The following is a 25,687-nucleotide window of genomic DNA, read 5'->3' as shown; positions in this document are numbered from 1 at the left end:
GTCAATATTCCAATAATTGTCATGCAGTAACACAGCATATGCATAAATCACAGATTTATAGACTAAAATGTAGTTTTATATAGCACCTTTATGCAATAGTTATGCTGTGTTGTACAAACAGCTACTGGTATTGATGTAACTGTGTAGGAAATGTAGCAACTGTTTCTGAGGCCTGGTCTACGCTTGGGTGGGGTCCATCCAAGTTACGCAACTTCAGCTATGTGAATAACGTAGCTGAAGTTGTCGTACTTAGATCTACTCACCACAGTGTCTTCGCTGTGGTAAGTTGACAGCTGACATTCCCCCGTCGACTCCACCTGCGCCTCTCGCCCTGGTGGAGTAGTTGACGGGAAAGCGCTCAGCGGTTGATTTATCGCATCTAGACTAGACGCGATAAATCGACCCCTGCTGGATCGATCGCTGCCCATCAATCCAGTGGGTAATGTAGACAAGCCCTGAGAGGGAGAATTTTGGTCAGGAAACAAGTTTTCTCTTTAATTTAAAAAAATATTTAATTTCCATAGAATCAGGAGAAATGGCTTTTGGTTTAACATCTTAAGGATGGCAATTCTAATAACACACCAAATGGAATAATATATTGAAGTCTTACAGTAATGAGACTGACATTGGGTGGACAACTGAAGCAGGGGAATGCCAAACAATATATGGCACAGAAGTGATCTAGTTATTGCACAGGATTCCAGAAATGCTGTCTCTGTAATTTGGGCTTTGAATTGTGAACATATCTTTTTGGGGGTCCTGATGGTAGCAATCAGCAATAAAGAGAAATAATTATGAATAATTGTTGCAAACGAGATAAGCAAGATATTAAGAAAGCATAAATTTAGCTGTGGGGTTTTTTGTTGGGGGTGGGGAGGGGAGGGAGTTGTCTACAAATCTTCCAAACTGCAGACAAACCTTGCAATAAAATTTCTTCTGTAGACAATGTGATGCTAAATGAAATGGGTTCCCTTTATCACTGACCTGAAGTGCATATTCAACGACGTTATTTCCACTCTAGTTTAGATGTGAATATGTTACATGATAGGACTAATGCATAATAACTTTGCACAACAGGTTTTTTTCCTATATCATCTACGCATTTGTCAGTGTTTAACAGTGACAGTCGACAGACCAGATTTGTTTGGCGTTTATTTAGATTTGCAAACAGATGTTTTTAAAGATTGTATGCAGGAAATGCATGTACAGCCAGCATAGTGTTAAACCTGTACATCACTTTTTCAGGTGGGAAAGCGGGAGGGGAGCTAACGTATTAGCAAGGAGAGAATTCTAAAAATCTAAAACAATTAAAATCTACCTCAGTGAAACAAGATAGATAATTTGAGACAGTAATGCCAAAGTTTTTGTAGTGTTGCTGGATACTTTTTTTAAAAATGCTCATTTTATATAAATGTATTTATAAAATTTATTTGTTTTTGTTTAAAAATACAGCTTTGTTCATAATGCATATTTCACTTCTTGGTGCTATTCCTCATATAGAGATTTGCCATGTATCACTGCTGGTAATGATCTTGGTAATCTAGTCAATGATCATTTCCTTGTTTACAGATGCTGCTATTTCTAAGTGTTGTAAATATTTAATATTAGCCTTTTTATTTAGGGCAAATAGTTTGTACATTTAAACTTTGTCATTTAGACAAAAAAAGCTTTGTCCATACCAAGGTTAATATATTGTTGACTAAATACACATGCTTATAGGCATATGTGTTTAACAGATAGTGCTGTGAAACACTAAAATGAAACTGTATTTCTGATGATGCTTTTATTTTTCAAGTTTTTAGTTTTATAGATGCAGAAATAAAAATATATGGATATTTGACAAAATATTTAGTTTTTAATAAAATTATAACTGCACAAATTATTGTCCTGTGTCTGTTCAAACTTAAGTAAACAGAGTTTCTTATCTGAAAAAATTTGTCATCTGCACTGAGATTCATTGTACTACCCAAAGCAGTAAATTTGAGGGACATTTATCATAAAATGATCTGTATCTGTTATTTAAAACAGAGTTTGTATCTAAATTTAACATAAAACGTTCATATCTTTCTCTTGGTAAGCAGAAATAGTTAAAATGGTTTAATCTTTTTTAACCATTCTTTTAAAGCTTTTGTGCCTGATTTTTTCATACTGTTTAGGTATCCAAATACACACGTTATTTGCATGAATTTGCTATGATAGTGCACCCAAAGTGGGGTAAATGAACATTTGTACATGGGTTTGCCTGGTTAACTCCTGCAAATGTATACCTTGGCTTTCAAATTGGGGACTTTTATGTCTGCAGTAACACATGCAACGTTTCACTGTAATTTATTTAGCTTCACAAGCTTAAACCATATGTTGTCTGGACAATAAGTTGTGGGAAGACCTCCAGGGCGCATCTTAGTGTTGTAGGAAGTAATGTGTACAGTAAGTGGCATTCTTACCTCTGAGTTTTCTGAACCATTCACATTGATTTTTTAAAATACTTTTTGGAACACTGGAAGAAAACGTATGTGATGCCAATATTTTCAAGGGTAAGCAGGATGATGTGGGTAGCTATAGGCCTGTCAGCTTGATGTCTATCCCAGGAAACTAATGGAATAGCTGTTATGGGACTTGATTAATAAAGAGTTAAAGAAGAGTAATATAATTAATGTCAGTCAACTTTGGTTTAACAGAAAACAAATCCCGTCAAATTTGATATCTTTATTTTAAAAGAAGTTACAAGTTTGGTTGATAAAGATCATAATAGTGTTGGTGGAATATACCTAGATTTTGGTAAGATATTTGACTTGGTACAACATAACATTTTGATAATTTTGCATCTAGTTGTTGTTGTTTTTTTAATATGGCACACATAAAATGGATTAAAAACTGGCTAACTGACAGGTCTCAAAATGTAATTGTAAAAGGGGAATTATTGAGCTGGTGTGTTTCTAGTGGAGACATGCAAGGATCGGTTCTTAGCCCTACTGCGTTTAACATTTAGTTTTTTATCAAGGATCTGGAAGGAAAGATAAAATCGTCACTGATAAGGTTTGCAGATGGTACAAAGATTGGGGGAATAGTAAAATGGGAAAAGTCACTGAAACAGAGCAGTTTTAATATGACCAAATGTCAAGTCATATATCTAGGAACAAGGAATGTACCACACTTACAGGAGGGGGGACTCTATCATGGGAAGTGATGACTCTGAAAAAGTGTTGTTGGTCCTGGTGGATAATCAGCTGGGCTTGAGTTCCCAGTGTGAGGCTGTGCCCAAAAAGACTGAGAGTCTTGGATGTATGAACAGGGAAATCTGAAGTAGGAGTAGAGGTTATATTACCTCTGTATCTGGGATGCATGAGACCACTACTGGAATACTGTGTCCAGTTCTGGTGTCCACAGTTCAAGAAGGATGATGATCAATTGTAAAAGTTTCAGGACAGAGCCACAAGAATGATTAAAGGATTGGAAAATATGCCTTAGAGTGAGAGACTGTAGGAGCTCAATCTGTTTAGTTTAACAAAAGCAAAGATTAAGGGGTGACTTAATCACAGTTTATAAGTACACTGCTACCTTGATATAACGCCACCCGGTATAACACAAATTTGGATATAATGCAGTAAAGCAGAGCTCCGGGGGGAGGGGCTGTGCGCTACGGTGAATCAAAGCAAGTTCAATATAACACGGTTTCACCTATAATGCAGTAAGATTATTTTGGCTCCCAAGGACAGCGTTATATCGAGGTAGAGGTGTAGCTACATGGGGAACAAAAATTGGATTATAGAGGGCTCTTCAGTCTAGCAGAAAAAAGTATAACAAAATCCAATGGCTGAATGTTGAAGCTAGTCAAATTCAAACTGTAAATAAGGCATAAATCTTTAACAGTGAGAGTAATTAACCAAAGGAACAACTTACTATGAGTTGTAATGAATTATCCGTCAATGGAAACTTCAAAATCAAGACTGGATGTTTTTCTAAAAGATCTGCTGTAGCTCAAATGGGAATTAATTCAAGGAAGCCCTATGGTTTGAATTATACAGGAGGTCAGCCAAAAGGATCACAGTAATCCCTTCTTTTCTTGCCTTTGTAATCTACAAATCAGAATTGAAACCGTATTGCAGAATGGCATTGGGGGCACCTAATTTCTGTGACTACTCCTATGGCACTAAGTATAGGTGGCATCCTGGCTAATTGTAACTCTGTTAACTACATTCTGCCTATGTGAGTTTCTGTAGTTGAAACACCAGCAATTTTTTCTTCAGTTGCTGTTCTAAACAGCCACGTACTGTTGTTGTGACTTACTCCAGTCTTTCAATTTCTGTTCTTTGTTACCTCTTCTGAATAGCTCCAGTACCTATTTCTGTTGCTGGTAAGAGGTTTCTTGACAGTGTGAAACTGATATACAGTTTCATTATTGTTGTCAGGATTCTGAATAGCAACAGTGAAACTAACCATAGTCTTGTCACCTTGACTCCACTTAAATTGGGAATGCCAGCAGCAGCAGCAGCAAAGGCGCTTAGAACTGTCTGTCTTTGCAGACTCAGGTCTGGTCTACACTAGCTGGGGATCAATCTTAGTTGTGCAACTTCAGCAACATGAATAACATAGCTGAAGTCAACGTACTTAGATCTACTCACCGCGGTGTCTTCACTGCGGTGAGTTGACTGCTGACGCTCCCCCATCGACTCCACCTGCTCCTCTCGCTCCAGTGGAGTACCGGAGTCGACAGGAGAATGCTTAGCTATACTGGACACGATAAATCGACCCCCGCTGGATCGATCGCTGCCCGTCGATCCAGCGGATAATATAGACAAGTCCTCAGGAAGGCAGTACTGCATCAGTTCTCATTTGGAAGATTCTCTTTGCAACTTCAAGGATTACACTCGATTTTTCTTAAGAACATCTTAAATTCTACAGAAATGGATAGCTTCATCACTCCTTCACACACCCACAGGGGAAAATTTCCTACACCCCATTGGTGAGAGGATCAAGTCCTGCATTTATTTATAGTGTATTTCACCAGTAGATTACTATTAATGATATTTTTTTAGGTGATAATGAAAGCTAATCCAAAATATCACAAATTTGCTGTTAATTTGAGGCATTTTCATTGAAAGGACCCAATTTGTTTTGAATTAGTATGCCATACTAGGGCAGCATTTTTTTTTTAACTGATTTGGTTAACTGTACATGAGAAGGAACATCTCCTGTTCACAGAGTTGGCCTTGCAGGAGCCTTGTTTACTGCACCTGTGACTATTTTGATTCCTGTAAATAACCACCTCTGAAGGAATCCAACAGAGATGGATAGCTGAGAACTACATAAGGATTTTATTAAGTTATGTATGTTATGTTTAAATTGTTAGACAGTACTGAAAATAGCCTTGGAGCTGTGGGAGGCTTAGATGACCTTGACTGATCTTACCTGATCTGCTTATAGCTTGCTTACCTTGTCTAGATTCTGTAGTATTTGGGTTATGGTGATCCTGTGGCGTGCAGATGTTTTGTTTGTATAACCTCTTGTTAGTGGTCAAGCAGCTGAGAGATGTTATCCTCTGTTCAAATTGGTAACAGATTATCATAAATATCTTTGTCCTTCACAATATTCAAACTTGCTAAAGATTGCTCATAAAAGAAATAGACTGGGAAATGTGTTAGATACGATGCAAAGGCAAAATATTTTTCATCTACTTTAAGTTCTCCCAGGCAAGTTGGAAAAATAAAATAGACAAGAATATCTTTTCATTCTCTAGTTTATTTCAACAGTGCTTTACAAGTAAGAAGTTAAATACTGGTAGCACAGTGACTGTGCAAGCAAGCTGTTGCTATTGTTTTATCAACAATAGCTGGCGCAGAGCAATGGGTATTAGAACATGCTCTATTGAGAATGAATGGTGCTGGGAACTCAGGTGTTATATCTTTCATTTATTTTGCACCTTTCATCCCATAGGTTCCCAAAGCAGTTTGCATACATGTGTGTAATCCCTTTAAACTAACCTTAGGAAATTCTGCTTGACTGGAGCGGATAATCTTTTCTGACAAGTGAATAAAATAGTCTTTGTTTTTTCATTATTATTATAGTCACCATGGTACAGGTAGGTGAATAGGTTTTGTGCTTGGACTAGTAAATTTTCATGATAGTTTTCCAGAGCTGCTTTAAATAACTTCAGAGTGGAACACAAGCTATAGAACACAACAGAGCAACAGTTTGGGACAAGATATGAAGACTATTAAGTTCAAAGTGCTGATTTGAGGAGGTTGAGGTAGATTTAAAAATAACTGCCCCATTTGCTGGAGCAGGAAACTATACTTTGGATCGTCTCTCTAAGTGGTCGGGACTAGAGCCAGCCAGAGGATGACAATTGTGTCCACAAAATGGAATTGTGTTGAAATGTCCGTTTTTATTATCGAAAAGATCAGATTTTCAGTTTGGGCATCTCTCTCTCATCAGAAATTACCAGAAAGCCCTGGACCTTAGAAATCTTAGAAAACTGATAGGTCTCTGATAATGAAAATACATTTAGTCAAAAATGTTCCAACCAGTTCTTGTTAGGACCACTTTTGTGCATTATCAGGAAAATGGCATGTGGCAGCCCAGCTCCCCTAGCACAATTCTGGGGCATTTTTTTTTCAGTACTGGCCCAGAGAAGATTGTTTCTCCATCAGTTAGTACTAGAGTGGGACAACATTTTTCATCCAAATCCCTTTTTGTCAAAAAAAAAATGCCAATTTTTTCATTTAATTTCAAAAAAATTTCAATATTTTGAATCACCAAAATTTACAAAACTCAGTATTTTGCTTAGTCTCCTGTTCACATATTGAACAAATGTGACCTTGCTTAGCTTTTGGCATCTGATGGAATATGTTCATTTCCTACTCTTTTATTTAAAGTGCTGTGCGTTCTAACTTCTACCTGAGCGGTCAGCAAAAGTTAGAAAGGGTTGTTGAATGATCCCCTAAGGGATAATGTTTCTACTACTTCCTTCTCTAATCCTATAGTGTATTGCAACACTGGGAGGTGCCTCCATCTTTGGGTTTTATTTGAATCCACAACCTTCACGCCTAGAGATAAGAATGTAACCAATGAGTAACATTTAAATGTATAGGAAACCATAACATATCAGATTTAGTTACAAGGATACAACAAATGGCCCAGTTATAATCTTATTGTGTATGCTTTTTAAAAAGAGAAAGAGGAGAAAATTGCATTACTCTTCAATTATTCCATTGAAATTAATGGAACATCAAGACATATCTCTTTATGTTGAATAGCACAACAACTGCTGTTCTGCTGGATATATGATTCTTCCTCTGTCATCAAGGGCACAGTACTTAAATAGTTAAATGTGGACCAAAAAAAGTGAAGGATTTTCCATCTATATGCTTAGAAATAAGTTACATTGACTACAAGTAACCATCTGCATGTGAGTATGGTTCTAGTCTAAAAAGTCTCTCTATTGCGGGGGAAAAAACACAACCCACTGTGGTTCCATGTTTGTTTAATTAATTTTTACTTTGAATTTCACACTTTACCACTAAGAAGACTGGTTGGTTCTCCAATTACTAGCCCTATAAATTTAACAATGAGACAGTCAAGTTAGATTCTATCATTCTTGTGTATCAGTTCCAGTAATAAAAATTCTGCCAAAATTGTTCCCATGTGTTCCTGTGCAACTCCACTATCTTCAAAGTAAGCCTTCAGTTACACTTGTGCAACCCCATACTAATCAATGGGGTTTCACGGGATTGTCTTCACTGTGTTTGCATGAGGAATCAAACCTAGTTCCTCCCCTCTCGTTGCGTTTGCTCTGCAATGCAAATAAAAGTAAATCTTTAAAAACAACTGGTCACCAGAGTAAGCCGATGAGTTTAAAAAAAAAAAAGGCGTTTTAAAATAGTTCATTGTTCAGAGTACAATTGCACTTGAAGGGCGTGAGTCTGTAAGATGCTGAGAGCTCTCAACGTTCACTTAGCTAGTGGGATCTTTGCAGGATGTAATATTTGAGTTAGCAGCTCATAATTTAACTCGGTACCTTCAATGACATAAGACCATAATAGACACTAGACTTCCTTTGTTTCCTTCACTCTCCTACATGCAGTGCTTCATTTGAAAACCCAATGCTGGTTTGCCATCTGCCTAGAACAATAGCATATTTAAGCCCACCAAGGTTTAAGATGTCAACTAGAAATTCCTTTTATTGAATGCAAACCAGTATCCTTAAGATGAAGAATCCAGGTCCTTACTAGCAGTAAAAGATGCTCACTGGGGCAAAGATGACATTGAAGTGGGTAATATTTAACATATAGTAATGGCAACTAAGAGAATTACTAATGGGAAGATATCAAACACTACATACACAAGAACGAAGACCTCCAAATGTATAATGGGTGGGTTCCATTAAGGAATATCAGATCTTCTGTTTTCCCCTGCTTTGTTTTGCACGTTCCACTTTCATTTTTATTTGGAGGGCGAAACATCAACACAGCTTCTATGTGCATTCTGCTGGCAAATTAGACCCTTAGGCTGTCAATACTGTATGTATCCCTAGAGTCCAGTTTGAGTGCACTTCACTTCTAAAAGGATGGCAAAAGGAGAAATATTGACAGCACAGGAATAACTTATAAAAATTTATTCTCTTCCAAATCATTCAGGAGAATGTGATAAGAAAATTAATCTAGCAAAGATTATACAATTTGGACTGTGAACACTTTCAAGAACTGTGCTTTAATTCAACATTTTGTATCTGCTTTCTGTTATTCTCTATACTTGCAGCTATAGTAATACCACTTTAAAGATGGTTACTGTTAAATGCTTGCATGGTGAACTCTGTGTTTGTTCAAGATGCCCCTCAATCTTTGAACATTAATGGAAATACTGCCATGGTACCTGGTTTATTATAAACTGCATTTCACTCATTTGTTTTACTTAGGAGTTTAAAGAGAAATTCTACATACTGCTATCAACAGGTCACATTTGTGATCCTCTCTTCACAGCTAATTATTTCTGACCTGATTCTGCATGTAGCTGTTTCAGTACATCAGGGCATTGTCACTAACTAGAACTATGCTTGAATTTCACATAGCTCTCTGTTGGCCAACTAATTCCTGAAAATAATTTAGCATTATACCAGATTATAATCCCCTTTTGTTTTGTACTTTAACAGACATTAAGGAAATTGGGTCATTCTTTTGCTGTTGCTAAATATTTGACAGCCTGGTGTACTGTCTTATCAACAAGTTTCTCTGGGGAAGATGCTTGAAGTTCCCAGCTGTGTTGACACAGTATAAGTACCCTAGTTAAAATCTGCCGCTTAATAAGGCAGACATTAGAAAGACAGTGTAACATAATTGAACTTGTTAAATGTTTTCCTCATGCAGAGGATAAAACAGTGGGAATGTGGTCTGACAGCAAAAACATTAATGAAAATTAAGCAAGAAAATGGATTATTTGAAATGTTTTAAGTTGTAACCTGCTTTCTTGGGTTGCTCTTTTTCAGTAAATGAATTCACAGTCATCAGAAAAAAATTCAAGTGCCCATACTGCAGTTTCTCAGCTATGCATCAATGTATCCTGAAGAGACACATGCGATCCCATACAGGAGAAAGACCCTATCCTTGTGAAATCTGTGGGAAAAAATTCACACGCAGGGAGCACATGAAACGGCACACCTTGGTAAGTAGGAGCATTTAAAGTAGTTGGAAAACAGAAAGATGGTTTGTTGTGATTAAGGAGAAAAGGAATTTCACCTGACTTAAATTTGTGTTCTGTTTTTCCCCTGGTGCTCTTTTGAGTCTTTTATGGAATGCAGAAGATCTCTCTCCGGTTTTCTTCGCCTTTAAAAGTCCCAGTGTCTTGCTTATTGTTCCTTTGGAGTTATTCAACAACGGGTCCTCCAACTCAGCCAGAGGAGTTGCTGAAGAACAATTTGAAGTGGCCTGTTTAGTGCTCCTGGCCCCAAGGTGAGGGACTGAGCTGGAATCTCAAACCTCACTTCCTAGTGCACTAAACTACTTTTTAATGCAACATAGACTGCTGTGGAGGACCTATTAGGCTTTGGTGCTTCAAGCCACAAGAGGCAATGTTATCTTTAGGATCGTTGGCCTAAAGGCTGAATAATTAGGAACAAATTTTTTTGAAGTAATACACCACCCAGTAAAAGCAAGGAAATTCTGTTCCCCGACTACCGCTATCCTGTTGCGCTTAATTATCATTTAATACATAATTTCATTAAAGATTGCTTGCTGTTCAGAGAGCTGCTAGAACAGGGATCAGCAACCATTGGCACGCGACTCACGGGGGAAGCACCCTGGTGGGCCAGGCCGGTTTGTTTACCTGCCACGTCCATAGGTTCGGCCAATTGCAGCTCCCTCTAGCAGCGGTTCACTGCTCCAGGCCAATGGGGGCTGCGGGAAGCCGTGGCCAGCACATCCCTTGGCCTGCGCCGCTTCCCGCAGCCCCCATTGGCCTGGAGCAGCGAACCACAGCCAGTGGGAGCTGCGATCGGCCGAACCTGCGGACGCAGCAGGTAAACAAACTGGCCCGGCCCTGGCGAGCCGCGTGCCAAAGGTTGCCGATCCCCATGTTAGAAGGTCAATGTGTGCTGTTGTAACTTGCTGGCTTGTCTCAACTGCAGTGTTGTTATAAACACACGACATTGTGTGTGCGTTTTTTGTCAAATTTCCTTCTTAGGTGGTAGTATTTTCCCTTCCATGCATTTGTTAGCATCATTTCTATAGACTTGCACTTGACAGGCCTTCACCTTGATGGTGTGGGGTGATATTGTGGGATAGTACAGATGACATGAAGTCCTATCTGGTGATAGTGAAATTAGATATCATTGTAGCAAATACTGTTGTTCATACTCACTAACTACTTTTTCAAAACCTTAATATCCTGGCAATTTCTATTTATTATAATAAATTCAGTACCCACAAACTAGAAGTGCTAGAATCTAACACTTGCCAAGTTTATTTTTTATTTTATTTTTAAGCAGAATGTTTGGGCTAGAATTTGACACAAAGGAATCTAAAACTAACTCACATTTTTCTCCAACAACAACAAACCCTTGAAACAGTTTTAGTTTAAAAAGAACAAATTTTATGTCAACTTCTAGCACAATTGTTTCAACAGCCAAGACCAGCACTGTCTCTCTCCCCCTTAAATGAGGTCTGTAGCACAAACACCAGTTTCAGCTTTAATTTTAGGGATGATAGCGGCTTCATAGTAATACTTTCTCATACATCAACTGGTTTGTAACACTGTGGGAGAGAAAGGGAAAAAGAGTGCTGGGGAGATAAATCACTGAAAAAAATTATTAGAGCCTGTTCAATAACTTGTTTGTTTTTACCTTTTATCACCTTTTTAATTTTTAATTTGCAAATAGATAGAACTACTAGAGGATTCAATGGAATGTCTTGTCTTCAGAAACAACAGTTCTTGATTGTGGGCTATAAGCCTGACTAAAGTCTTCCAGGCTAAGAAAGACCCTTACCTTAATGGGTTTTGACAGCTAGGAGCTGGAGACAGCTTTTCCTTTTGGATGATGTAGATTCCATGTGAAGTACGTGTAAATTAAGGTATCACAAAAGATTAAAGATAAATTTAGACTGATTTATGTTTTACTGGTTATAATTCAAACAACAGATATCCACAAAGGAGTCCTCTCTCCCGTCACCAAGTTTTGAAAAGGTGATTTAAAATGATTGTTTAAATTAAATATAACACATCTGAATATCCTGAAATATCCTGCAAGGTTTTTTTCCTGTTGTAATGGATAGTTTTAAACAAGTTAAATGTAGCATATTTTTATTTTCTCTTGCACAGGAAGCAAACTACATTGTCTTTCAGAAGTGAAATTGAGGTAGTTTTGTACAAATCCATCTTAGATCGCCATTTTTGCTATAAGGAAGACCCATTCAGGTCACTACCCTGGTGTACTGAAATGGAGTTAAAATGATTTTAGTATATACATGGGAAGGTGTATCAGACATCTCTGTGAGATCTATAACTTTTCTTCATGTGCAGTTGAGCCTGTCCCTCGGAATCCAGTTATGGCTTGTTGTTTTGAAAGTGCCAACTGAGTGTGCAGATTTGTAGGGCAAGGAATAAAGTCCTGAAAAAGTGTCACATTGGAATAAAAATACATTACTACTTACGTTATCAAAGTTATTCCAAAGAATTTATCAGTTTAGTTATAAATCAGTTAAAGGTTGGGTTAACAATCATAGAAATGTTGGGCTGCAAGGGACCTCGAGAGATCAAGTCCAGCCTGAGGCAGGACCAAGTAAACTTAGACCATCCCTGCCAGGTGTCTGTCCAACCTGTTCTTAAAAACCTCCAATGAAGGGGATTCCACAACCTCCCTTCGAAGCCTATTCCATAATTTAACTACATTTATAGTTAGGAAGTTTAGCCTAATATCTAACCTAAATCTCCTTTACTACAGATTAAACGGTTTACTTCTTGTCATACCTTCAGTGGACATGGAGAACAGTTGATCACTGTCCTCTTTAGAACAACCCTTAACGTACTTGAAGATTATCAGGTTCCCCCTCAATCGTCTTGTCTCACGACTAAACATGTCCAGTTTTTCTAACCTTTCATCATAGGTCAGGTTTTCTAAACCTTTTATTATTTTTGTTGCTCTCCTCTGAAGTCTCTCCAGTTTACCCTCATCTTCCCTGAGGTGTGGTGCCCCGAACTGGACAGTGAAAATCACAATTAAAATAAATTAAAAATCATGATTGGTTCTGGGTTCAGACCATTGTTCCTTCTATGAAGAGGCAATAGGTAGGTGCACTTTGCTTTTTGAATGTTACAATATGGACCCATCAGGTATACTGAGAAAAATCTCCATAGAAGAACCCACTGATTGAATATTTTCACAAAAGTGGGAGCCCTACAGGGGAGGATCATGTATAAGACTCAAGAAAATGGACAGTTTTATGTTCATCAGATTTTTTTTCCAGTTAGCACAGCATCCCTTTGGACAGGCTACTAGTTCAATCAGTATCTTGATCTTCACTTACAGGGAGGTGTTGTGGGTTGTGTGAATTGAATATGGCTAGGGAAACCCATGGGATCTTGTGCCTTGTGCTTATTTGTCTTGTAACTTTATTTTCCTGGTATGTCAGACGTTTGTGCTTCTTAGTGCCAGTTTGCAGGTAGAACTGTGGAGATGAATGTTGATGTGCATCAAATGCAGACTGCACCTGTTATAAAAATAGCTTCCAGACATACATCTCAGAGTAAAAAGTTGAAGTAGAGAAAAGGAAATGTGTTTAAACCACCAAAGCCTTTGCTTCTTTCAGTTCCTCAATCAATGTGCAAGGTTTAAAGGGCCTGGGTTAGCTTATGTTTAGCCCAATTTTTTGTTTTAAAAATTTAGGGGAAAAAAAAAAGTTTTTACATAACCCAGGTCTGTAGAAATGTTTCTATGCTGTATCTTTTTAAAATCCAGAGCAAGTTTTTAAACAAATAAGATTTTCCCTGCGTTCCTTGCTTCTCAGCTACTTTTCCGTTGTCTTAGAGCATAAGAAGCTGAAAGTGAAATTAACTAGCAACAGAAATAACAGATATATTTTCATTGTCCAGGTTGAGAGAAATACAAACTATGTGAACGGCACAGATTCTAGTTTTAGTAATGTGTGCAATGTTAACATAGGTAAGGACATTCATTTTTAAAAATATGGTTTTAAATCAGATATTGTCTCTTTAAAACACTGTCTATAAAAAGTTAGTTTTACCAGTGTGATTTCTATCTAGTTAAATCAGCAGCTTGTGCTTCTGAAAAACACACAAATGACCTCAGATGGCAAATAACTCTCTGGGATTTCCTTTCTTCTATTTGATTTACAGATGTGTACTGAGAAATACATACTCCTAAATAAGGTTCATTTATTTTATTTTTAAATGATCATTTACTTTGGAGGGCTTAGCTGTAATAGCAAAAGTAACCAGTGGATAATGTGGTATCAGTTAACATTACATCATCACTCGCTTTCCTTGAGATTGCAATGCACATTGTGTATCCAAAAATGGATGTCCACCTTGGAAGGAAAATGTGAAGTTCTATAATCAAATATTTTTAAACGGCTTCAGCAAAAAGTATTGATCTGCTGCTGTTTGCTGTTGGGGTTTTTGTTTTGTTGTTTTTCCCTTTGAGTTGTCCCTGTGTTTGCTAAAATTTTCTGACCCCTGCTAGTTGCAGTGTCCATAGTCACCAGAAATTACTTAAATCTAGTGGCTTTGTGAATGAAAAAATAACAGCTTCCCTTGTTGCTGAGCACCCAACTCCTGGTAGAAGCTAGAGCTTTTTAAAAATATAAACTGACGTTTTTAGTGTAGATATTACATTGTGAATGCAGCTTATTTGGTTCACACGTGCATTCTGAAACAATGTTCAGTTCCTTTTTCTGGGAAGAGTTGTGTGTAGTCACCTGGTAGGCAGTTGTCTGTCTACAGCAGATGCCAGTGTCCTGTCTTAGCTTGCCAAATGATGGTGTTTATATACAGGGTGGCAGTTAGCCCATACCACTTAAACCAGAATGATCAAGGGGCTTATGTTATCAGTTGCTATGGTATCTAAAACCCTGCCATTTTTTACTTCCTTCCATGAGTATGTGGCCATTCGGATGAGTGCCCAGCCATCTGGCCTTGGGACCAACTGCTCCCTGAGATGTCCCTTTATTTTAATTTCCTTTGGGCGTTAGTCTTCTGGTGTTCAGTAGGTACATCCAAGCAGTCGGCTCTGTCCCCTGCAGACACAAAGGTTTCAAGGTCTGTTGTTAGTTTTGCCATTGTAGACACCTTGTCATACCAGCTGGTTCCCTGGATCTTTTTAGTTCTGTGGGGGAAAAAATTTCTTTTTCACACTAGGATTTGGTGTAGTTGCAGCCAGGGCAGTTATTCCCCTTGGAAATATTGGTGAATATCCTTATTATAATATATGGAGATATAACTATCTCATAGAATTGGAAGGGACCTTGAAAAGTCACCAAGTCCAGCCCCCTGCCTTCACTAGCAGGACCAAGTACTGATTTTTGCCACAGGTTCCTAAGTGGCCCCCTCAAGGATTGAACTCTCAATGCTGGGTTTAGCAGGCCAATGCTCAAACCACTGAGCTACCCCTCCCTCCAATATCATTTATCAAATACAATAAGAATAGGGTCTGTCTATCAGGAAAGTGGTCATTTTCAAATACTGAAGACAAACAGCATTTGTTTTAGAAAGTACATCTTTTGAGTTAACTGGGGAAATGGAAATAGTACGTTTTGATGGCAAAATCCATTAGGGTGGGTCACTTTGAGTATTCCAGTTGGACTATCTCATGTAGAAAAGGAGGGGGGAGGGGAAAGAAGAAGAATCATTTAAAAGTTTGGGCTGCTGGTCAGTTTTCTGTTTGAAGTGATGGTTCATTTTTGGTGCATATTGTGTCACTTCTGACTCTTGCTGTCTTGGCCCCAAGGACCTCACCTCATCTACCTATTTTGCCCTCTCCTGAGACGGTGTTGATGTTTTAATTCCTGAAAATCTTTTCAGTAACACAGACTGGCATACGTGGATGCAGCATAGATTATTTTAAATGGCTTTTAAGATCCCTTCTTTAGCATGGGTTTACTATCCAACTTTTAAAAAAAAAAGTTTGCTTCATATACATATGGTAATAAATACAATAGTATTTCAAATAGTTTTCAAGAACCCATCTTGAAAAATATTTCAGAGCATGGAATAACGTGTGATTCGATAGGAGTAAGAATGCACCGGCTTTGGTGAACTCAGTGTTGATCAAAGCAGAAGCATGACTAATGTCTTGTCTGCATTACGGGGAGAGATCAATCTAAGTTACGCAACTTCAGCTACATGACTAACGTAGCTGAAGATGACTAACTTAGATCTACTTACTGCGAGGTCCACACTATGCGATGTCGATGGGAAAGTGATCAGCGGTCATCGAACACCCGGTAAGTGTAGACAAGCCCTAACTTTTCTTTAGCAGTATGTTGAGTGGGTGAAGTTGATCAGTTTCTTCTCTCTCCAGATACCTTTAGTTCAGCTTCGTAACCAATAAGGAAATTGAATATCCTAGCTGTAAGCAATCCAATTAGCCTATGCTCAGAATAGGAACATAGGAATTGCCATAGAACAACTGGTTTGGTGATCAGATCCAGGAAATGTAGATCTTCTGTGACTCAGTTAATAATGTGCTTAATTGGCCGCCTTTCTGAGTAAAAACAATTTTTTTACGTTGATGAGCCCAAATGCCTTTGGGAGCAAGGAGGTGGAGCCAGCACCATGAGAACTGCTAGCAGACAATTAGAAAGTGGTCCATGGTCCTCAGCCAACTTTTTCTCAAGGGGTCTCAACTTCCCAAGGTGTGATTATGCTTGTCCTTGCTACAAGTTTTTGGGCCACTGTGTCCCCCTTTTAGTAGCTACATCTTATATGCAACTATGTCAAGAGCACACACAGTATATGGGCAGTTCCTCCCCATGTCTCCATGCTATCTTCTGATTGAGTTACTGTGCTTCTATCCTCTCTGCTCACTTTACTCTTCTTTTCTGTCTGTTTCTGTTTTATACTCCTCCTGTTACTCCCATTCCTCCTTTTTCCTGTCCATTTTTATTAGTTTTTGCTCTCTTGGTTTTTTCTCTCCCTTCCCCTTGTTCCCATTGCCTATTCCATCAGTGACCAGAAAGCTACACGCTGCTTGTGATGGAGGTGAATATTGGCTGCTTTCATGTGACCGAGACGCCTGTTCTCACAACCGAGCTGTGTGTTGCGAGGGGCGACACACACAGATTGGACCAGCAAGCTGCTTTCTGAGCCTGCACTCCCCACCCATGAGCTGTATCTCTTGGCAGCTTTGAGAGGGCCCATCACAGGGCCAGAAAGGCTGCCCACTTCTTTACCCCTAGCAGCATGTTTGCAGTGAGAAATTGGTCCTGCTTTAATTGCTCCATTACTCCTCTCATATGCACCTTACCCAAGTCAGGAAACCTAACATAATCCATAAGTGTTGCTAAACAGAATGACTACAGTCTGTTCAAACAACCTAACTCTGAGACTAGGAGTATTGTGTTCTCGACACTCCCAGCTGCCTTGAACTTTGAGAAACAGAAATCATCAGAGAGCTTAGTGCCCTCTGGAGTGGAGTGCTTGACTGTGAGGAAGTGTTGCTCTTAGATATAAAGTTTCGAGAGAATTTTTTGTTGAGTCTGGCGTTACGTTCCCACAGTTTCTGTCTGCTCAAATGCCTTAGTGGTGGGGGTCAGCTGCATTACAGTGGATGAGAATTATTCAGGAAACCCCTTTTCTTTGAGCTGAGACAGGAAATTACATATATTTGGGGATTCAGACCTAGTCACAGTTCTCAATCCTGCTAGCACAGCTAGCATCATCTCCTGAAGGCAGCAAGAGTGTGGGCAGTTCACCCCCTCTTGCGTGCATTTAGCCGTGGTACCAGCTGTGCTGGTTACAGACAGTTCATTTAGAAAGCACCGAAAGAAGAAAAAAGTCTGTTATGTACACTTGATTTGTGCTACAAGAATTCTTACTTTTACCTAAAATTAGTTGATTTCCAGCTGTCTGTTTTTAGTAATTATTTATGTCGCCTGGGGACCCCAAACAGGTTGTTATAGTGCCTGAGTCCCTAACCAGAATTGGGGCCATGCTGTTTTAGCTGTTGCACAAATATGTAATGAGAGGCTGTGTCCCTTCCCCAGAGAGCTTACAGTTGAAGCAAACAGAGCAGATGAAGGGTGGGAGAAAGGAAATAGGTAGTATCCCCATTTTGCAGATGGGTAATTTAGGCACAAGGATGAAGTGAATTGTCTGAGCTCACCCAGGCAGTTGGCAGCAGATTTGGGAATTCAACCCAGATCTGAATCCCAGAGCAGTGCCTCAGCTACAAGACTGCCATCTCCCGTTCAAAGTGACTTATTGCACAGCTATATCTTGACTTGTTTATTTTTTTCTCTCTCAATGACATTTTCTATGTGGCACATTTCCTGACTGGTTTCAGATTAATTTCAGATTTAGTCATGCAGAAACTTTGGCTCAAGTTATGAAAGTTGGGCTGCTTTAACATCTGTCCCCGTATCTCCTTTTTGTGTGGAAAAGCCAACTCACCACCTTACTTGAATGTGAGGAAGCATTTGTTCTAAACTCAGACTGTCAGGTCAAAGTCTAGCTATTAATTTTGGGTTTTTTATCCGTTCCTTACTATAATAACTTTGTGGCATAGCCAGCATAGTTTCAATTGCCTTAAAGCCCTCAAACAGAAAACAGCTTTTCTCTGGTGGACACGATAGGCCCATCAATTAAAAAAAAGACAGTCTCAGTCTATTTGAATGCGGTTCCCAGAGACCTCTTGGCACTGTAACATCTTAACAGAAAGAACCTTTAAAAGCGTGTTTGCGTGTGCTGTATTATTTTTGGTGTGACTCCATTGAAGTAGAGTTCAGTAGCCCTGACCTCACTGATATGTTCTTTTCTTTAGGAGTGGAGTGTAGCAAATGAGCTTAATGAGTAAATAGGCTCCCTTGCTTTACCTAAAGTGAAAATGCCCTAAGGCAGAGATTACATGTATTAGCGTACTTTGGATGGAGCCGTGTTTAAACACACAAACTCTTCAAGTGTTTAGTTCTGGTTATTATACTGAGAAGTTTGGGTCAGTTAGAACAATGTTCTCCCTCTGAATAAATTCTGCAGATGACTTTTCCATTGCTGCTCGTACTCTGTAACTGTAATAGCTGTGAATAATGCCATGTTCAGACACACAATGCTGTGTGACTCTTTCAAGAAACAGAAACTTTTGTGACAAACCTTCTTCAGCTGTCAGAATAGACATAGATTTTGAAGCTGATGTACATTAGAAGGTGGTTTGGTTTTTTGTTTTGGTTTGGTTTTTTTAGGTGGATACATTGGCTAGGTTTTTATTCTTTAGCCTGTGGTGATGGTGATAATGATGGAATACAGACTGCTAAATTGATGCATTACAATATCCTGACACCTGTTGATAAATTACCACCCTTGAGCCTGTCTTCATGGGGAACATTTTTGAAAAACTTAATCAATGTAACTGTGTCAATGCAACTAAAGCAGGATACATCTCTCCCACAGATGCACTGCACCAGTCTAAGACAGGGCTTGCAAAGGCACAACTTAATCTGGTTAATTGCCAAAGTAAACCTCACTTTACTTCAGTGCAGTGCAGCTGCATTAGCAGTTTGCACAGTGTAACTACACTGACCTGGTTACACCAGTGAAAATGTTCCTAAAGTAGACGGTTCCTTTGTCTGACCAATAGCAAACACTGAAATTCTTGTTGTTGTATCTTTGAGACATTTCTTGGTAGCTTTTAACTAGCATCTGGTGACAGCTATTTTAAAATAGTACGAGACTTTCAAAATGTAGTAGGAATTTTGGGAATGTGTGCACTTTAGTGCCCTGTGGTAAATATAGGCCAATAGAAGCAAGGAGGCTTAGGCTGAAATTACTGGTTTCACCGTCAGGGGTGTTTCAACAAAAGGATTTTCCATTGCATTGTAAAATACCTTCCTACTAATACTGGTAGAAAGATAGTGGCTAAAAGTCATACCTGGGACCCATCATTTCTGTTCCAAATACCAGCCAGTGACAGTTACGGGCTACGCTATTTTTTTCCCTTTACAGCAAAACAGAAAGCATCTCTTCTTTCATGGACCACATTTGCTTCATCTTCCCAGCCTTAATTTTTTTCTATTTTTTCCTTCCCTAGGTTCACAGCAAAGATAAAAAATATGTATGCAAAGTGTGCAACAGAGTGTTCATGTCTGCAGCCAGTGTGGGAATTAAGCATGGTTCCCGCCGCCATGGAGTTTGTGCCGATTGCTCTGGTCGAGGCATAACAGGCCACTTAGATCAGAATGGAGGAGAAGGATCTCCAGATGAATTGTATCCTGGTGAAGGCCAGTACATGGAGGATCCAGATGACATGAAGGTGGAGGGAGATGAAGAGATGGGGGATGATGATGATGATATAAAATGGAAAGATGATGTAGGAATTTCACAAGATGATGTGATACTAGAAGATGACAAAGAAGATGTCGACTCTCCACAGGAGCAAGAGAACTCTGGAGAGAATGACAAGGATTTTACTTGGATTTCTTAGGGAAACGGGGAAGGTTTTGTTTGTAGGGGGAGGGAGGGAAGACAGAGTGTGCTGGGAAAAACTAAGTAGCCTTGTTGTTGTCCATGTGTGCAAAAGAGTTGTTTGTGTTTTTTTTAAAACAAGCAAGTCCTTTATCTGTACCATTCAGATACTGTATTAGTAAGTGTCACTTTTAGTGGCATCAGTTACACCCCTTCCCCTTCTCCCCCATGGAAAAATATGATTGTCTGTCTTTGCCTCTCTGTGGGAGCAAATCAGATTGCATGCAAGTGACTTAGAGTTTCTGCAGATGTGAGCACTGTGAGGGGGGAGAGACGAGGAGACAGTGTAAAGCATGTTCCTTTTATAAACCTTCCCCACCCTGAATTAAATACCAGGGAGGTTTTGAGTCCCAAACAGTTTTTTTTTGGAAGTTTTGTTTGTTCTAAATTCACAGCAGCAGTGGACTTACTTACAGACTAGTATCATGTAAATAAACTGACCTGTGTGTTTGAGGGCTTCTCCATATAACCCAAGCCTTTCACAAAGAATTAATTTAAATATTTAATTTTTTTAATTTATGTCTTTTTCTTTTTCTTTTTTTTTTTTATGGAGCCTGTTAGATCAAACAGCAATTCAGGCTGCAGCCTTAAGAGCCCCTTTCATAACACGGGGTCTTAACTCCCAAATAGTCCATCAGGTTAAAGATCATGAAATTACTTGGGCCCACTGGCATCTTAACAGAATCCAGTTTTCCAACCTTTTTTAGTTACGTTATGTGAAATGAGTGTTGGTGTTTCCATAAGATTTCTTTTGCTATAAAAGACGCATGTAGTTTAGTACTCAGTTGCTTGGTTTACATGAAAGTTGTCACCTTTCTCCCTTAGGTGTCAACTAACTGCCTTTTTCATATTTATGTGCAAATTTTAGTAAATATAAGTCGTTTAGCAAAATGAATTACAAATTGTGATAACTAAAAAAACTAGGGGAGAAATCCTGGTTCTGAAGTCAGGATTTCTCCCAAGTTATATTATCATTCATCCTTGCCAAGCTAAAACATTCCTACTTAATTTGTAGGTGTAGTCCAGATGTTTAATTGACTATGTAAAATTTCCTTTGTTTCAGCCAGGTTGGTTCCAGGTAAGTAAACCTTCTCTTTTAGAGAACCAGATTTCTCCACTAGAGTGTCTCCTCTTTCTTATACAGTAGAGTTTACATGGGTGTGTTCCAAATAGTTCAGTTCATATTGGCCACTGCTGCCTTCCTATGACAATGTTTAAATAAAAAACTCAATGAAAGTGTCCTATTCATAATAAAAGCTTCTGCTGTACCTTTCACCTGTATGCTTTTGGTGCTTAAAAACAAACAAAAAGCTTGAAGACCTCACTGTTTTCTTGCTATGGAGCAGACTTTTATATAACCTGTATGAATATGGTGATCCTGAAACCTGCCACAAACAAGGCCAAGAGGCAACCAGTTAAATCTAGGAAGCCAAATGATTAAAAGGTGCTATTTCCCCCCAATTGTAGGAAAGGCAATTTCTTGTGGGAAAACCATATAAGTCCTTGCAGTGTCATTTTAAAAAATGGAAAGCATGGTTCTGCCCAGGGAGTCAAATAAAAGCAGATTTTACTGTACAAAATCCCGGTAATCAAATCTGTAGGTTTTTCAACAATTCGATGCCAGGAATCTCTTCCCAGTGAAGTGTGATAATGCAAGAACCTACCCACCTGGACCTTTAGGCATTGCTCTATTTGAAGGGTCATATCACCATTGTTATGTATTTTATTCCTTTCTCTGCAATTATCTTCAGTTTTCTTGACAAAAAAAAAATTCACCAATTTTCCTTTGCATGTTTTCCTCCTCCCCAAATTTTGGGACTCCACTCACAGTGGTTTATACTTTCACATTGTGCATAAGCACCAGAATTCTTGCTGTTCAAGTTTGGTACTTTGTCAGTAATTTGGAAAAATGTTTTTCTAAGCCAATCCATGTTCTTAGATCTACTGTTAGCTCGGAGCAAAGCTCTGTGATCACTTGTCTACACTGCTGCTAATATTTAGGATTGAGAAAGTTACCTGATAAAAATGGGCAACCAGATTCTTTATAGATTCAAGGAATAGTGGGGGAAAGTCATATAAAACCATTTTTATGAAACTGTAAAAATCTGTTTTTGCATTTTAGCTTGTTGTAAAGTCCTATAACTGTTTTAAAAAAAAACCCAATATTTTAAGATTGGACCTTTATATCCCTTTTTCTAAGTGCAAAAGAAATCAGCAGTTGTGTCCACTCTGTGTTGATCATAAAACCAGGCCATTGTTTCATGAACTTGACTGCTTTCACCTAGCAGATATGCAGGCTGTGGATTTATTGCCATTTATTCTGTAAATATGAAGTTTTTTTCCTAAACTTCCAGCAATCACTTGTTACATGTAGACAAATACATACAGTACTTTAAAGATACCTGTAGCTTGGCTTTTTATATATTAAATCTATTTAAAACTGGAGAAAGGAAAAAAAAAAACACCCAAAACCACAAACCTTCAGTTTCTACATTCCACTTTCTGTCCACCCTGACTCCACTATACAAATTCACTGTCTTCAGCTAGTATGTTTTAGGGAGAAACAAAAGGTATTGATCCTGAGTTGACCTTTTCCCTTGTCCCTGCCACCCTTTTGGGCAAACTTGATTTTGTATTAATATTTTGGGGTGCTTAGCTTTATTTCGTGTTTTATTTGGAAATATTTTATATTGCCTTTTTCTTTTCCTTTTTTTTTAATGGTGGACAATAAGCCAAATGGCTTTCATAAATGTTTTCTACTTGTGCCACTTCTGTGCTCTTCAAACTGAGGATTCAAAAAAAAAATAAAAACCCACAAAAAGCTAACTTGTTATAATGTTAAAATTATAATATAGCACATGCGTCTATATTACTAATTTACACTAAATAAATATATATACCAAATAAATCATTCTAATATGTGATGTATCCTTTTAAGTGCTTTGTTTTTGATGGAGGTGTGCAGATTTGGAAATTAAAAACCTTTCAGGAATTTCTTTTTAAACTTTCACACCCTATAGGGGAGAGACATGGGATTTTCTTTTTGAAAGACAGTGAGTTTTAAAACAGTGATACTTTCTATCAAATGGAAAGGGAGGCTCTCTATACAACTTTACCAGTTACTTCACTTCTGTGTTATAAACTGAAATCTGAAGCTGCACTGTGTTTAACTGCAGGGATAATCTATGTAACAATTAAAAGAAATCAGATTTGAAAACAGGAAATTAAGCATGGAAAGAGACCAGCAATGTCCAGGTCCATCCCCAGGCTCAATCCCACAAAGACGTAAGCAAATGCACAACTTTGTGCAGGTGTTTGACTTTCTAAATTTGGGGGGCCAGGTTAGAGTTTACCAACCATTGCTCACATTTTTCTGTGTCCAAATACTTGTGTAATTTGCTGCCTATATAAATTTCTATCTTTGCTGTTCTGTGTAAAGAAATTCTGCTTAAATGTTGTTCTATCCAACACTAGCTCAAATAATCTTTAGCATCCTCTCTTATATTTCCCTTCAGGAATGTGTATATTTTACTGAGGTTCCCTTTTTAAATTTCATTTTCTTTAAAAAATAAAATGCAGATTTAGTTTCAGAAAATAACTCTGTTAAAAATGAAAAATTAAGACATTTGATCTCAGTGGAAATGTGGGTAATTTTTTTTTAAAATGTCTATGTAATGTGTAATCACTGTACCCTGAATCTTTCTTATTCTCATCTTTTTTATATATAAAACGGGGCCAGGACTAAAAAGAGCATTTCAAATGCAGCTTTGCTAATTTCTCCTGCAGTTCAATGATTGAATGCATTTCTTCAGTTTTATATACACTATCTATGCAGCTCAGAATAAATACCTAGAGAATGCTAAATGATGCAGTAGGTTAGACCTTTGTATAATACTGCATTAAAAGCTTTCTTGAACAATACAGGCAACTTAGGTTCTTGACTTCTCCTTCCTGTCAACTTTTTGTTTCTTTCAAAAAGTCTTTTTTAAAAAAATCCTAATTTATATATATTTGAGTATTGTTTCTTTATATATTAAAGTTTAAGGTCACCATAAAACCTCACAAAGATACAGAATGATTTTTCAGGGAGATGAGAAGGGGGACATGTCTCATGAAGGTTTTCGAAGTGACTAGTTCTTTTTAAAAACAAATAGTGTTTGGACTATCAAAGGAATATTTTCTTATCAAAAGGAAACCTACTTTAGCATTAGGTCCCATTTTATGTTTTGTATCTTGAATTATGCCTTTAAATGTTCTGCAACTCCAAAGTGAAAATCGCATTCAGTTGACTTTTTATATATATGTATGTTTGGGAATTTATTACTTTGGGTTATGTGTCAAACTCTTGTTCCTGATAAAGTTATATATTTTGACTCTCAATTTGCAGTAGAGCGTTGAGTCAGAACACTGCCATCTTTGAATAGGCACCTCTGTGAAAAAGATCCACCTTAATGCTTCCAATTTTGCACATCATCCTTTAAAAAAGAAAAAAAAACTCCAAGAAAATGCAAAAACTGGAATTTTTTGCAATATTATGAAAGATAATCTTATTTTAGCTCATTCTGTGACATGTGCAACTCTTAAGAAAGCCATACTTAATGGTTCTTTTTATTTTTAGATTCTATATTGTGTTTTGAATTTCTGCCTTTTTTAGAATTTCTGCATAGTAAGAGTGCTGTGTGTATGCTTTCATATATATTTATTTTTCAACATGCTTTAAACCTGTCTACAAAAATAAAACTAAAAATAAAAAAAAATAAAAAAACACCAAGACAGTGTTTGAAGATTGTTGACTATTTTTTTTGCTGGGAATATTCTATATTATACTGACTTTATATTAATTATTATAAACCTGTGTTTGTATTGGAGATGTGTTTAATATTTTGGGGAGGTGGGGAGATTTTAGTAATCAGAAGTCAGTGGGAGAACATGACTGTGTGTTGTACTGATTTTCTGTAAATGTAGTTCAGGTAAATATTACCTTATTTTCTAGTTGATCTCACAGTTTCTTGTCTGCCTAGGCATGCCAAAGGTATGCCTATCGATTATGATTACTTTATGTGACGGGATTAGCTTAGACATACTTGCAAAAATCAATCAGTTTTAATAAATTGGGAAATTGCTGCTAAAACACGTTGTCTTGGTTTTTTCGCACACTGATTGAGACGTGATAGACGTCCAGGAGTCCCATAATATCACTTGAGAGAGTTTGGTTCAGAATCTTGAATGGCCTTTTCCCCCATTAAATTGTCTCCACAGAGACACCCTGTTGTAGCCCACCTGAGCATCAGAACTATTCATTTTGGAATAAGCGGAGACCATGTTAAGTCCAGCTCATGCAGGGAGATTTATAAAGGAGCATGAATCCCTTCTTCCTCAAGCTCCTTTTTTCCTATCAGTGGATCTGGAGTCCGACTGAGCTGCTCTGGCTTGAAGTTTTCTTTAAAATTTTGACATTTTGATGGATATTTTCCTTAGCTTAGATTTTCTTACTAAACTGAAAACCAGT

At 37.9% G+C, this 25,687-nt stretch overlaps 1 protein-coding gene across 2 annotated transcripts in view; it reads left to right on the top strand.

Moving 5' to 3' along the window:
- Positions 1-25,309, top strand: part of ZBTB46 (zinc finger and BTB domain containing 46) — a 97,094-nt gene extending 71,785 nt beyond the window's left edge. For both annotated transcript variants that reach the window (XM_044985399.1, XM_044985397.1), the window contains 2 exons: positions 9,482-9,657; positions 19,745-25,309. In XM_044985399.1, coding sequence (XP_044841334.1) covers positions 9,482-9,657; positions 19,745-20,137 — 569 coding nt within the window. In that variant the 3' untranslated portion in view covers positions 20,138-25,309. The remainder of the gene's footprint in view (positions 1-9,481; positions 9,658-19,744) is intronic.
- The last annotated feature ends 378 nt before the right edge of the window (positions 25,310-25,687 follow it).

The sequence above is a fragment of the Mauremys mutica genome, chromosome 13 (genome assembly GCF_020497125.1).
Source record: "Mauremys mutica isolate MM-2020 ecotype Southern chromosome 13, ASM2049712v1, whole genome shotgun sequence".
Classification (NCBI taxonomy): domain Eukaryota; kingdom Metazoa; phylum Chordata; order Testudines; family Geoemydidae; genus Mauremys; species Mauremys mutica.
The sequence above is the reverse complement of the archived record's forward strand: the minus strand, read 5'-3'. Positions and strand labels throughout refer to the sequence as shown.